Source organism: Heptranchias perlo, chromosome 34, assembly GCF_035084215.1.
Source record: "Heptranchias perlo isolate sHepPer1 chromosome 34, sHepPer1.hap1, whole genome shotgun sequence".
Classification (NCBI taxonomy): Eukaryota; Metazoa; Chordata; class Chondrichthyes; order Hexanchiformes; family Hexanchidae; genus Heptranchias; species Heptranchias perlo.
Window position 1 is genome coordinate 28,322,854 of NC_090358.1, and position 14,912 is coordinate 28,337,765.

General features: G+C 50.2%; 1 protein-coding gene across 1 annotated transcript in view; it reads right to left on the reverse strand.

Moving 5' to 3' along the window:
* adamts17 (ADAM metallopeptidase with thrombospondin type 1 motif, 17) overlaps positions 1-14,912 on the reverse strand; it is a 547,852-nt gene that overhangs the window by 336,741 nt on the left and 196,199 nt on the right. The window contains exon 8 of the mRNA XM_067971641.1: positions 12,957-13,062. Coding sequence (XP_067827742.1) covers positions 12,957-13,062 — 106 coding nt within the window. The remainder of the gene's footprint in view (positions 1-12,956; positions 13,063-14,912) is intronic.

Genomic DNA, 14,912 nt, shown 5'->3' on the forward strand with positions numbered 1-14,912 from the left:
GTTCCCATGTGCCTGCTGCTCTTGTCCTTCTAGGTGGTAGAGGTCGCGGGTTTGGGAGGTGCTGTTGAAGAAGCCTTGGCGAGTTGCTGCAATGCATCCTGTGGATGGTACACACTGCAGCCACAGTGCGCCGATGGTGAAGGGAGTGAATGTTTAGGGTGGTGGATGGGGTGCTAATCAAGCGGGCTGCTTTATCTTGGATGGTGTCGAGCTTCTTGAGTGTTGTTGGAGCTGCACTCATCCAAGCAAGTGGAGAGAATTTCATCACACTCCTGACTTGTGCCTTGTAGATGGTGGAAAGGCTTTGGGGAGTCAGGAGGTGAGTCACTCGCCGCAGAATACCCAGCCTCTGACCTGCTCTCGTAGCCACAGTATTTATATGGCTGGTCCAGTTAAGTTTCTGGTCAATGGTGACCCCCAGGATGTTGATGGTAGGGGATTCGGTGATGGTAATGCCGTTGAATGACAAGGGGAGGTGGTTAGACTCTCTCTTGTTGGAGATGGTCATTGCCTGGCACTTATCTGGCGCGAATGTTACTTGCCACTTATCAGCCCAAGCCTGGATGTTGTCCAGGTCTTGCTGCATGCGGGCTCGGACTGCTTCATTATTTGAGGGGTTGCGAATGGAACTGAACACTGTGCAGTCATCAGCGAACATCCCCATTTCTGACCTTATGATGGAGGGAAGGTCATTGATGAAGCAGCTGAAGATGGTTGGGCCTAGGACACTGCCCTGAGGAACTCCTGCAGCAATGTCCTGGGGCTGAGATGATTGGCCTCCAACAACCACTACCATCTTCCTTTGTGCTAAGTATGACTCCAGCCACTGGAGAGTTTTCCCCCTGATTCCCATTGACTTCAATTTTACTAGGGCTCCTTGGTGCCACACTCGGTCAAATGCTGCCTTGATGTCAAGGGCAGTCACTCTCAACTCACCTCTGGAATTCAGCTCTTTTGTCCATGTTTGGACCAAGGCTGTAATGAGGTCTGGAGCGAGTGGTCCTGGCGGAACCCAAACTGAGCATCGGTGAGCAGGTTATTGGTGAGTAAGTGCCGCTTGATAGCACTGTCGACGACACCTTCCATCACTTTGCTGATGATTGAGAGTAGACTGATGGGGCGGTAATTGGCCAGATTGGATTTGTCCTGCTTTTTGTGGACAGGACATACCTGGGCAATTTTCCACATTGTCGGGTAGATGCCAGTGTTGTAGCTGTACTGGAACAGCTTGGCTAGAGGCGTAGCTAGTTCTGGAGCACAAGTCTTCAGCACTACAGCTGGGATGTTGTCGGGGCTCATAGCCTTTGCTGTATCCAGTGCACTCAGCCGTTTCTTGATATCACATGGAGTGAATCGAATTGGCCGAAGACTGGCTTCCGTGATGGTGGGGATATCGGGAGGAGGCTGAGATGGATCATCCACTCGGCACTTCTGGCTGAAGATGGTTGATAACGCTTCAGCCTTGCCTTTTGCACTCACGTGCTGGACTCCGCCATCATTGAGGATGGGGATGTTTGCAAAGCCTCCTCCTCCAGTTAGTTGTTTAATTGTCCACCACCATTCACGACTGGATGTGGCAGGACTGCAGAGCTTTGATCTGATCCGTTGGTTGTGGAATCGCTTAGCTCTGTCTATAGCATGTTGCTTCCGCTATTTAGCATGCATGTAGTCCTGAGTTGTAGCTTCACCAGGTTGGCACCTCATTTTTCGGTACGCCTGGTGCTGCACCTGGCATGCTCTTCTACACTCCTCATTGAACCAGGGTGGATCCCCTGGCTTGTTGGTAATGGTAGAGTGAGGAATATGCTGGGCCATGAGGTTACAGATTGTGCTGGAATACAATTCTGCTGCTGCTGATGGCCCACAGCGCCTCATGGATGCCCAGTTTTGAGCTGCTCGATCTGTTCTGAATCTGTCCCATTTAGCACGGTGGTAGTGCCACACAACACGTTGGATGTTGTCCTCAGTGCGAAGACTGGACTTCATCTCCACGAGGACTGTGCGGTGGTCACTCCTACCAATACTGTCATGGACAGATGCATTTGCGACAGGTAGATTGGTGAGGACGAGGTCAAGTAAGTTTTTCCCTCGTGTTGGTTTGCTCACCACCTGCCGCAGGCCCAGCCTAGCAGCTATGTCCTTCAGGATTCGGCCAGCTCGGTCAGTAGTGGTGCTACCGAGCCACTCTTGGTGATGGACATTGAAGTCCCCCACCCAGAGTACATTTTGTGCCCTTGCTACCCTCAGTGCTTCCTCCAAGTGGTGCTCAACATGGAGGAGGACTGATTCATCAGCTGAGGGAGGACAGTAGGTGGTAATCAGCAGGAGGTTTCCTTGCCCATGTTTGACCTGATGCCATGAGATTTCATGGGGTCCAGAGTCAATGTTGAAGACAGGTAGGAATGGAAGCATGGTAGTGACTGCTCCATTAATAGGGTCAATTGTCCAACCAGCAAGAAGCGATTCTCACAGTGAGTGGTGCTGGGAAATCTTGATTTTATTTTCATTTAAATGAGTGGATGAAAAGTCTCGTGCTGCAGGCCAGGATTACCCTCCCAGCGCTCCCTGTAATTGCCGCTCCTTCCAGGGAGTGCTCGCTGGGAGCATCGGCTCCGATGACTGCACCTTAACGCGCAGTGAAGGTACCTGCCGGTTCTAATGCACAGGGAGCACAACCACTGCAGTTTAAAGCTGCTCGTCCCATCACAAAACATATGAGGAGATACTTCCGGGTTTGTCTTTTCTCTGATGCTGAAAGCGAATTGTCAGAATACAGGACTTCAGGTAGGCAGCAATAAATGGAGCTTTTAGCAGCACACTCCTTTGCAGAGATTGACACTGATATTGAAAAGCCAGCTTAAGCTACGCACTGTGGAGAAATAGTTTGTCACATGTTACCGTGTGATCAATCCGAACATCAATATCAACACAGAAGGGCTGCAGCGCATTGCAGGTTACACTGTATGAATTGAATTGCTCTAGCACCTACATACAGCAACAATCACTCACCTTATGCTCAGTGTTCGTACAAACACGCCAGTTCACTGACAAAGAGAGGAATGGAACAGCATCAGAGCGGGGGAAAAGGGGGGGGCAGGGCGACAGACAGAGCCCCGGGGGGTGGGGGGGGGGGGCAGGGCGACAGACGGGAGCCCCGGGGGGTGGGGGGGGGGCAGGGCGACAGACAGAGCCCCGGGGGGCGAGGGGGGGGCAGGGTGACAGATGGAGCCCCCGGGGGCGAGGGGGGGGCAGGGTGACAGATGGAGCCCCCAGGGGCGAGGGGGGGGCAGGGTGACAGATGGAGCCCCCGGGGGCGAGGGGGGAGCAGGGCGACAGACGGGAGCCCCGGGGGGGGCGAGGGGGGAGCAGGGCGACAGACGGAGCCCCGGGGGGGGGCGAGGGGGAGCAGGGCGACAGACGGGAGCCCCGGGGGGGGCGAGGGGGGCAGAGCGACAGACGGAGCCCCGGGGGGCGAGGGGGAGCAGGGCGACAGACGGAGCCCCGGGGGGCGAGGGGGGAGCAGGGCGACAGACGGGAGCCCCGGGGGGCGAGGGGGGGGCAGGGCGACAGACGGAGCCCCGGGGGGCGAGGGGGGAGCAGGGCGACAGACGGAGCCCCGGGGGGGGCGAGGGGGAGCAGGGCGACAGACGGGAGCCCCGGGGGGGGCGAGGGGGGAGCAGGGCGACAGACGGGAGCCCCGGGGGGGGCGAGGGGGGGCAGAGTGACAGACGGAGCCCGGGGTTCATATTGTGCCGCACCAAGGAATAAAGTCCAGGAAAATCCAAGCTGGAACCCTGGCCTGCACCGAGATAGCTCAGGCAAGGTAACAGCGACCCTGGGCTCGCACCTCTCGATTGCTATCCAGTAACTACTACTACAAACTGAGTGTCTGTACGTACATCAGGTGAGGTCAGGATAACATTGGCCATTTGCCCCTAGAGTTAAATAGCCAGCTGATATATCCCCCCCTGCCTCCCCTGGGAGGAGGGGGGCATGACTGTGAAGGGAGGTCTTTCACCCAACATAAAAGGAGGAAACTTGAAAATCAAACAACTCATTTTTGAGAGTTTTTTTTAAAGTATCCAATTCACCACCATTTGGAGTGGGCATTTACCGCCACACTATAAGGAGCGATCAGCACTTGTTGGATTGGTTATTGACCATTAGTTGAAACAAATCCAAATTTCTGATAAAAGCAGAGAGGGTGAGGCTGGTTATAAATCCATTGCTTTAACAAAAGCGGGGGCCGAATCCACCTCCACATGCTAAATATTTTAAAAACAGCAAGTTCTAACATAAGCCTGTGGTGTGAGATATGAAAACGGGCCTGACACAGGCCCCATGTGGATTTAAAAAGCATATATTCAATATATAAATCAAAACTATCGCAGGATTTCTTCATTTGACTTTGAAAATTATTCTATCTAAAATATTGAAACAATCAGATTTTGAAATGCAAAACAAAGGCTGATTTATCGATATAAAAAGTGAAAAAAATAGCAATACTGGAGAGTCCGTCCACCGATTAAAGCACAGATTTCCTTTCAATTGAGGTCAGAATGTCAAAAATATGAGCCACATTTATTGTCCCTGTTACTCATCATCAATTATCACAATCAAGGCAGGATCCTTTCTCGTCCTGTATCACGTAAGATCAGGGACACCATCTACCGTTATCGTTTTACATTTGTCTGCTTGCAATTATAAAGAGTCATTTTCTTGAAATAAATCTTTGGAAAATATGCAGCCCCTGTAAAGTAAGAAGTAATCTTGAGAACACAAAGCATACACGTTGTTGATATATGAGTGACAGCAGTATTTACACTGAAGAGTGCTCTTTTCCAATGCCCTCCCTCTCCTGTCGTCTACTTTTAGTGACTAGGTCACAGAGCAGCCCAGTTTGAAGTGTAGCTAGTTCAGAAGCCTCCCACTGCCCTCTGCAAGAGTGAAAGCTCACTTCACCTCAGGCTACCAATTCTACACCTTCCCCCAAGGAAGGAGGCTCGGACGGAACTGCAGCACTGACATTAAAACAGTACTGCTACTGTCCCACAAAATGCACATGCACGCATACACACGCAATCACTTGCACACACACATACACATTCTCACATGCAAACATATGCACACACACACACATGTGCACATGCACTTGCACACACTCACATACACACATACTTGCCCACACATGTTCAGACGCACACTCTTGTTATGGCACTCGTCTTCCCTTGAAAAAGCTAAACCGAAAAGAGAGCATTTCTTATTTGTGAGTGGCAATTTATCCATAAATTCAGCATTTTCACTGCAATCACTTGGGGAAACAAGACAAGGATAGCAGGATGACAAATTCATTTATTATCCAAATTCATCTCTTCCGTGCCTAGTGGCAAATATGGCAACCCACCTTTTTCCACTGCTTTTGCACCAACAGAAGGAGCTCTGGGTTGTTTCCGTAACAAAGTCCCTTTTTATGTGGACAGGTCATTGACCTGACTCATAACCCCCACCAGGAGAACCGGCCAGATGGGGTGGGGGTTCCCCATTCACTCCCAACGAGTACCTCGCTGGGTGTTTTTTTTAATTCATTGTTGGAACGTGGGTGTCGCTGGTAATGTCGGCATTTATTGCCCATCCCTAGTTGCCCTCGAGAAGATGGTGATGGGCCTTCTTCTTGAATCGCTGCAGTCCGTGTGGTGAAGGTTCTCCCATAGTGCTGTTAAGTAGGGAATTCCAGGATTTTGACCCAGCGACGATGAAGGAACAGCCGATATATGTCCAAGTTGGGATGGTGTGTGACTCGGAGGTGGTGGTGTTCCCATGCACCTGCTGCCCTTGTCCTTCTCGGTGGTGCAGGGTTTGAAAGGTGCTGCCGGTCCAGTATTCAAAGGTCAGGCCTCTAATTCCATGCTCACTGTGGTTACTATGTGGGGCGGGGGGGAGGGGGAAACTCCACTCCCAGCGGATGCGAGCATCCCACTGGATCTCAACCCAGTATTCAGAGACCGGAACTCTCGTCTCCACTCACCGGGACAGTCTGGAGTGGGGCTCAAACCAATAACTTTCTGCTAACATTAAGCCAAGGTTCACTCCATTATAGAGATTACTTCTATACAAATGGCGGAACGTCATCTTTTAAAATCTCAGCACAAATTAAGGTTCGTACAAGTGCTCTTGCTGACCAGTACAATAAGGTACTTGATAGAATTACATAGAAAATACACCACAGAAACAGATCATTCGGGCCAACCAGAAAGCATCTGGAACACTCGGTGTGGACTACAAAAGATAGCTTCCACCCCTCGAACTATTGAGTCTCCTCTTACTACTGCATCTTAACTCATTTGCTAATCTCCCCCCACTATGAACCAGCTCATGTTTTTTTTGCCACTGTAATCCATCTGATGGTCCTGCCCAGAGTCCTCGTCCTTCCCACAGGACATCAGCACTTCAAACTTGTCACAGAGGCTAGTTTTTTTGGGCGTTCCCACTCTAGCCGGTCACCCCTCATTGCTGTAAAAAATCGCATAGACCTCCTCAGGAGACTAACACGGGACGCAACCAACAGAGTACCCTTTGTCGTCCAGTACTTCCCCGGAGCGGAGAAACTACGCCATGTTCTCCGCAGCCTTCAACATGTCATCAATGAGGACAAACACCTCGCTATGGCCATCCCCACACCTCCACTACTCGCCTTTAAACAGCCACCCAACCTCAAACAGACCATCGTTCGCAGCAAATTACCCAGCTTTCAAGAGAACAGCGTCCACGACACCACACAACCCTGCCACGGTAACCTCTGCAAGTCATGCCAGATCATCGACACAGATACCACCATCACACGAGAGGACACCACCCACCAGGTGCATGGTTCATACTCCTGTGACTCGGCCAACGTTGTCTACCTCATACGTTGCAGGAAAGGATGCCCCGGAGCATGGTACATTGGCGAGACCATGCAGACGCTGCGACAACGGATGAACGGACACCGCGCAACAATCGCCAAACAGGAGGGTTCCCTCCCAGTCGGGGAACACTTCAGCAGTCATGGACATTCATCCACCGACCTGCGGGTAAGCGTACTCCAAGGCGGCCTTCGAGACACACGACAACGCAAAATCGTCGAGCAGAAATTGATAGCCAAGTTCCGCACCCATGAGGACGGCCTCAACCGGGATCTTGGGTTCATGTCACGCTACACGTTACCCCACCAGCAAACAAATGTTATCTGTTTTTAAGAAAACGGGTCAGTTGCTGTCTTTTCTATGTTTCTACCTCTCTATCTCGGTTTTTTTTTTGTTTGTTGTTTTTTTTTGGTGATTTGTATATTCTGTGAGACCTGGCAGGTAACACCTGTCTGTCTGCACACTGATTGCCTTGGCAACGGGCAGTTGAAAAAACTGTCTGTACTCACCAAGCATTGTTCTGTGAATTATAAATGCGATTTCATCTCGAGGATTTCATTTTCACATCGTTCACCTGAGGAAGGAGGAAGCCTCCGAAAGCTTGTGAATTTAAAATAAAATTGCTGGACTATAACTTGGTGTTGTAAAATTGTTTACAATTGTCAACCCCAGTCCATCACCGGCATCTCCACATCATGCTTATTTGTGTTATGTGTAAATTTGAGCTGAATAAGAACTTAAGAATTTCTGGAAACAGGAGTGAGCCAATAGTTCCACCAGGTCTGTGTGTTTTTGGTGCTCATCAAGGTGAGGGATATTAGTGCTGGGGAATGCAACACTTTCCATTTTAGGCATCCATTGTCAGCAGGTCAGATATAGCACAGCCAGATTCAGAGTAAAGCTCCCCCCTACCCTGCCCCAACTTCAAGAGCACCTCCCAGTGTAGCATTATATCCTTCTCCCACACCAGCTCAGAGTGACGTTGCTAATTAGTGCTAAATCAGGGCCAGTTATGCACAGTTAGGCCCATGCCCATTGGGGACTGGATTGAGGCTGCCCAAGCTCACAGGACCCCCACCAGTCTGGGCTGGATTTGAACCCAGGTCCCACTAGTGAAAAGCCAGTATATAAACCAATTGCCTGGACTTTCTTGATAGATCTCAACCCTGGTAAGAGGCATCACTTCTGCACTATTTGTACGTCCCATCTGATCCTGGTTCTCTTCGGGCCGACAAACCCATGTTCCAATGCTGTTCACATGGAACCCTTCTCCTCTTCGGCCTTCAAAGTTCTCGTTTGAATATTTGCTACCACCACCTGTTCAGATGGATCAGACTAATGGAAGTCCAAATTCTTCAAAAATTGTTTGTGTACAGAAATCAGACCTTTTTTAAAAAAAATTTTGGGCCCCTGAAGTATGTATCTATGCTCTCTTCAGCTGAGCTAGGACATGAGCTGACCCTCCAGTTAGCTCTTGCCTTTGCCTTCTTTGCCACCTCCAACTGCACCTGCTCACGTGCTCGGTGAATTCCCCAATGCAGTCCCTCAAACTCTCGATCTAAGTCACACGGGGTGCCCATTTCTGTGCAAGTGCTTGGAATGGTAAGAGCAAGTGACGGTACATGATTATCAAGGCTTTCACCTTCACTCAGCTGGCATTGGCATCCGAGTCTTCTGATGGAGCTAGAAAAAAGCAAGGAGGACAAGGATTAGGAGGTAGTATCGACGGCAGCACTATATCTGCCAGGTTATCATGTTGAAGAGATGCATGAGGGTTGAGTGAAGGGGTTAAGCAGGAAGATATAATTGGTGCAGAAACCCTGCTGAGAGAGACTACAACTCCAGCTTTGCCTTCTCTAAAGCCACTGTTGTGTCTCATCTCAAGATGCCAATGATGACCTCTTCCAAAAGGGTCAGCGTTTGTATAGTGGCAGGACCACTCCCCGTGCGGATTGTCTCACTCCAGTTGTTGACAACTTCCACCGCTGGAGAATGGAAGAGGGTAAATATTTGCCCGGGGCAAGGGCTTTCAACCCTTACCATTCATGAGCCAGCTTACCATAATGTTCATGGATTTTTGTAAACAATTTTACAACACCAAGTTATAGTCCAACAATTTTTATTTGAAATCTACAAGCTTTCGGAGGCTTCCTCCTTCCTCAGGTAAACGGTTTCTCTCTATCTACCCTATCAAATCCACCTTAAAATTAGAGCGAGGCCATTCAGGGGTGAAATCAGGAAGCATTTCTTCACACAAAGGGGAGTGGAAATCTGGAACTCACTCCCCAAAAAGTTGTTGAGGCTGGGGGTCAATTGAAAATTTCAAAACTGAAATTAATATGTTCTTGTTAGGCAAGGGTATCAAGGGTTCCGGAACCAAGGTGGGTAGATGGAGTTACGATACAGGCCAGCCATGATCTAATTGAATGGCGGAACAGGCTCGAGCATGCTGAATGAATTATTCCCTGCTGACTTACAGACAACCATGAGAAGCAGAAAATGGATGGATAGAGTGTCCACTGGAGAAAGAAGGGTCATGAGGGGCCAAGCAGGCAGAAAGCGAAAGAGATGTGGATAGAAGTCTTACCTTGGTATTCCTGCTGAGATCGTTACATTTCTTTCTGCACTGCAGCCAAGTCCTGGTGTTAATGCTGTTTGCATTGACGTGCTGTTGCACCTCTCGCCAAGCCAGTTCACCAACTCGCCTTGCAACCCACTGACTATCCAAGAAGAGGACTTCTCCCCTCTCACAAACTTGCTCCACCAGCATCCCCAAAACTGGATCAGAAAACTTCGGGTCGCTGCTGGAACTCTTCTTTCCCCCAATCATTTTCCTGAGGCTCCAGAATGTCCCCATCCCCTACACTTTGGCCAGAAAGAATACACATCCCCTTTAAGCTGCTAAAGGCCCTTTAGAACCTATAGCATCAGCTGATTTCTTTCCCCCCTTATTAGGGAGCTGCCCATATTGATTGCCTTTTGCGGCAGTAGATTGCCTGCCTCGTGCTATGGGGTGACCGAGAATATCAGGTGGGTCGTGGGGTCGACACCTCCTCCCAACTCAATGGGCAGCTGTTAATTACACTTGCCCACCTCCCTCCCATTCTATACTGGGAAACCAAGATCAGCCCCAGTGGAAAGCAGAAAGCGCAAATTGGAGAAAAACTGAAAGTGCTGTGAATATGAAGCAGGTCAGTGAGCATCTGGACAAACATTCCTCTTTCTTTGAAAACTTGGCAGACCCTCTGTGTATTTCCAGCATACTCTGTTTTTATTGTAACGTATTGCGAACATTTGAATTTACAGGAGCAGAAAGGGCCTTCGAGCTCCACCTGGCCAATCCCATAACTCACAGAAATCCCATTCTGCGACTATGCCCTGTCTCCTATAATCTTAATCACTTCCTTCGCCAAAAATGATCCAACTACCTTTTCATTTTGATGACGCTATCCATCGCCACCGTCTCCCTGGAAAGTCTGTTCCACATGTTCACCACCCTCTGTGTGGAGCAGTTTAATCTAAATTGTCTGTTTCCCTTCTGACCTAAACTCCCTGCCCTGGTTACAGAGTTTGTGAATACATCAAACTATTTATCATTGTTCAGTTTAACTATACCCCTTAGAATCTTGAGTACTCCAATACTGCCCGAGCCATCTCTCCCCAGTGTAAATAGTCTCATCGATCAGATGCCTAGTTGCTGTTATCAGTTTCGCTGCTTGTGGATGAACCCCAGGTTATCCCACTGGAGTGGGGTGTTCAGAATCACACACAGTTCTCAAGGTCTAGCTGAACCAGTGTTCTGTACAAAGTCACCATTATCCTGGGGCTGTTTCCACCTCACAATTTATTCACTTTTTAGACAAAATGGATGTCTCTTCCAAATCTTACGTTTATTTTCCTCCACAGCAGCAATTACAGCGTCTGCCCTGGCTCAGTGGTTGCACTCTCACATTAGAGTCAGAAGAGACTTGAGTGCATTATCTAGGCTGACATCACAGTGCAGTGCTGAGGGAGCGCTGCACTGTCGGAGGGTCAGTGCTGAGGGAGCGCTGCACTGTCGGAGGGTCAGTGCTGAGGGAGCGCTGCACTGTCGGAGGGTCAGTGCTGAGGGAGCGCTGCACTGTCGGAGGGTCAGTGCTGAGGGAGCGCTGCACTGTCGGAGGGTCAGTGCTGAGGGAGCGCTGCACTGTCGGAGGCGCTGGGGTCGATTTTAACCCGTTGCAGATTTCGGTCTGGAGGTGGGGTGGGGGGAGGGCAGATGCTAGCAGGCAAAGACCAGGTGGCTATTATTTGCCTGCCGGCTACCAGTTGAGTGGTGGGAAAGGGGGAGGGGCTGGCAGGCGGGAAAGGGGAGGGGCTGGCAGGCGGGAAGGGGAGGGGCTGGCAGGCGGGAAAGGGAGGGGCTGGCAGGCCGGACGGGGGAGGGGCTGGCAGGCCGGACGGGGGAGGGGCTGGCAGGCCGGACGGGGGAGGGGCTGGCAGGCCGGACGGGGGAGGGGCTGGCAGGCCGGACGGGGGAGGGGCTGGCAGGCCGGACGGGGGAGGGGCTGGCAGGCCGGACGGGGGAGGGGCTGGCAGGCCGGACGGGGGAGGGGCTGGCAGGCCGGACGGGGGAGGGGCTGGCAGGCCGGACGGGGGAGGGGCTGGCAGGCCGGACGGGGGAGGGGCTGGCAGGCCGGACGGGGGAGGGGCTGGCAGGCCGGACGGGGGAGGGGCTGGCAGGCCGGACGGGGGAGGGGCTGGCAGGCCGGACGGGGGAGGGGCTGGCAGGCCGGACGGGGGAGGGTGAGGCTGCGACTTTCTTTGAGAGGCCCACAAGAGCACTCCTTCCCCTCCTGGCCCCACAAAAGGAAAGTTTTAGACTTAGCAGTAGGGCATTTTCCACCTGTCGACCTGCTTCTGCCATGGTGCTCGGTCCCAGTTTAAATACCATCGGGTCCTATTGTCCTATAACAGGACCCTGATTTGCATTAATTTATGATGCTCTTGCCTGCTTTAGGTGGCTGCCTCATCCGCCTGCAGGATAATATTGTAAACGGCCGGGATCCGAGTGGGTAAGTAACTTGCTCGTTCTAACGGCCCTCCCTCGGATTCCACCGTGCGTGTACGGTAAAAATCGACCCCACTCTCTTTCAGATGAGATGTTAAACCAAGCCCCCATCTGCCTGCTGAGATGGATGTAAAATATCCCACGGCACTATGCAAAGAGCAGGGGGTTCGGCCCACGTCCTGGCTAACATATAACCTTCAACACCACCAAAAACAGTTCAACTTGTCATTTATCTTATTACTGTTTGTGGGATCTTGCTGTGCACAAATTGCTGCCCCGTTTCATACAGTATAACAGTGACCACTTTTCAAAACATACTTCACTGGCTGTGAAATGCTTTGAGATGTCCTAAGGGTGTGAAAGACGTAATATAAATGTTTGTTCTGTCTTTCATTAAATTCAGTCTTGTCATTGGTCATATAACACTGTCTCAGACATACCACGGCCCGTATAACACTGCCTCAGACATACTACAGCCCGTATAACACTGCCTCAGACATACTACGGCCTGTACAACACTGCCTTAGTGACACCATAGCCTGTATAACACTGCCTCAGACATTCCACGGCCTGTATAACACTGCCTCAGATATACCACGGCCCGTATAACACTGCCTCAGATATACCACGGCCCGTATAACACTGCCTCAGATATACCACGGCCCGTATAACACTGCCTCAGACATACCACGGCCTGTACAACACTGCCTCAGACATACTACGGCCTGTAAAACACTGCCTTAGTGACACCATAGCCTGTATAACACTGCCTCAGTCATGCCTGTACTACTTATCGGAAGAAAGTTAAAGCTGGAACCAATGATCTGACACTAGAGTCACAACTCTTAATCTTCATCCTGCAAAATGTGTAACAAACATCTGGGAATTCAGATAGATTTAAAATTAATGATCTTTACATCTTAAACGTAGTAATTTTAAAATACGATAGGCTCGAGTCTGGAATCACATTACTGAATTTTATAAAGCCCTTGGTATTAACCTACTTGTGGCCCAGTTCGTGTGCGATGGTAAATGCCAGGTTCAGCCCATTGTCTTCAGCAAGCACACACTTACGCTTCATACTGCATACGCCTCCAAGGTACGCGATCCCTGTGGGGGAAATCGCAAAATGGACAGTGATTAAATAACTGGAGGTAAAAACAATCCAAAAGTAAAGCGGTTTTCGTACTTCCTGATCAAAAACGTAACAGTCAGAAGCAGCAGCCAGGTTGGACTTTGAAAATGTAATAAGGTGAGTTCAGTGCCCGGGGCACTCTCCTGAGTTCTGCACAGTCTGATACTTACATCATCTCCTACACTTCCGATTTGTAGATTTACTTGGCTCAGTTTTCACGAAGAGGTTTATATAAAATCTCATCACATTGTGTTACCACATCAGGTGCTGGAAGGTCAGTTTCATAGTAATAAAAACAACCAATATTTTACAGTCTAGGCCACAAGCCATCTCAGATGTTGCACATATGACATGGGGTACTGGAGGGGGGAGAACCAAACTTGGAGAAGGCCCCACGCTTTTGTCTCTCTTGGTTACGATCAGTCAGGGGTTGTGAAGGTACCAGAGCTCAGCGAGGACACTGTTTATTCTGATGTAAATCCAGCCCCCGGTTGAATTTTGTCTGGGTTTATGCTAAAAATTGTAATATTAATATCATGTGTATTCTTCAATAACATCTCAGTAAGAACAGGATTGAAGGTAATTAAATAAGGATTTATATTGGTCTTTTAATGCCAATATAAATAATGCCAATATTTAATGAAGCAGTCCGAGCCCGCATGCAGCAAGACATGGACAACATTCAGGCTTGGGCTCATAAGTGGCAAGTAACATTCGCACCTGACAAGTGCCAGGCAATCACCATCTCAAACAAGAGAGAGTCTAACCACCTCCCCTTGACATTCAACGGCATTACAATCGCCGAATCCCCCACCATCAACATCCTGGGGATCACCATTGACCAGAAATTTAAATGGACCAGCCATATAAATACTGTAGCTACAAGAGCAGGTCAGAGGCTGGGTATTCTGCGGCGAGTGACTCACCTCCTGACTCCCCAAAGCCTTTCCACCATCTACAAGGCACAAGTCAGGAGTGTGATGGAATACTCTCTACTTGCCTGGATGAGTGCAGCTCCAACAACACTCAAGAAGCTCGACACCATCCAGGACAAAGCAGCCCACTTGATTGGCACCCCATCCACCACCCTAAACATTCACTCCCTTCACCACCGGCGCACTGTGGCTGCAGTGTGTACCATCCACAGGATGCACTGCAGCAACTCGCCAAGGCTTCTTCGACAGCACCTCCCAAACCCGCGACCTCGACCACCTGGAAGGACAAGGGCAGCAGGCACATGGGAACAACCACCTGCACGTTTCCCCTCCAAGTCACACACCATCCCGATTTGGAAATATATCACCGTTCCTTCATCGTCGCTGGGTCAAAATCCTGGAACTCCCTACCTAACAGCATTATGGGAGAACCTTCACCACACGGACTGCAGCGGTTCAAGAAGGCAGCTCACCACCACCTTCTCAAGGGCAATTAAGGATGGGCAATAAATGCTGGCCTTGCCAGTGACGCCCACATCCCATGAACGAATAATAAAAAAAATTCCACGAGATCGGCATCCAGAGAGGATGGCCCCCGAATTTCAGGCCTATATCAGCCTTCAAGGGCACTGAGAGTTTTGGAGGAGAATGCCTCAAACACAGGGCCAACACCATCCTTCTCTTGTAATCTCTTCCCCACTCACTACGTCCCGCGCAGACGTGCACTCTAACATGACAGTGTGCTGGAACACAGATGCCTCGCACTAAAGAAAGACTTGCATTTATGTAGCGCCTTTCATGACCTCAGGACATCCCAAAGCACTTTACAGCCAATGAAGTACTTTTGAAGTGTAGTCACCGTTTTTAATGCAGGAAATGCGGCAGCCAAT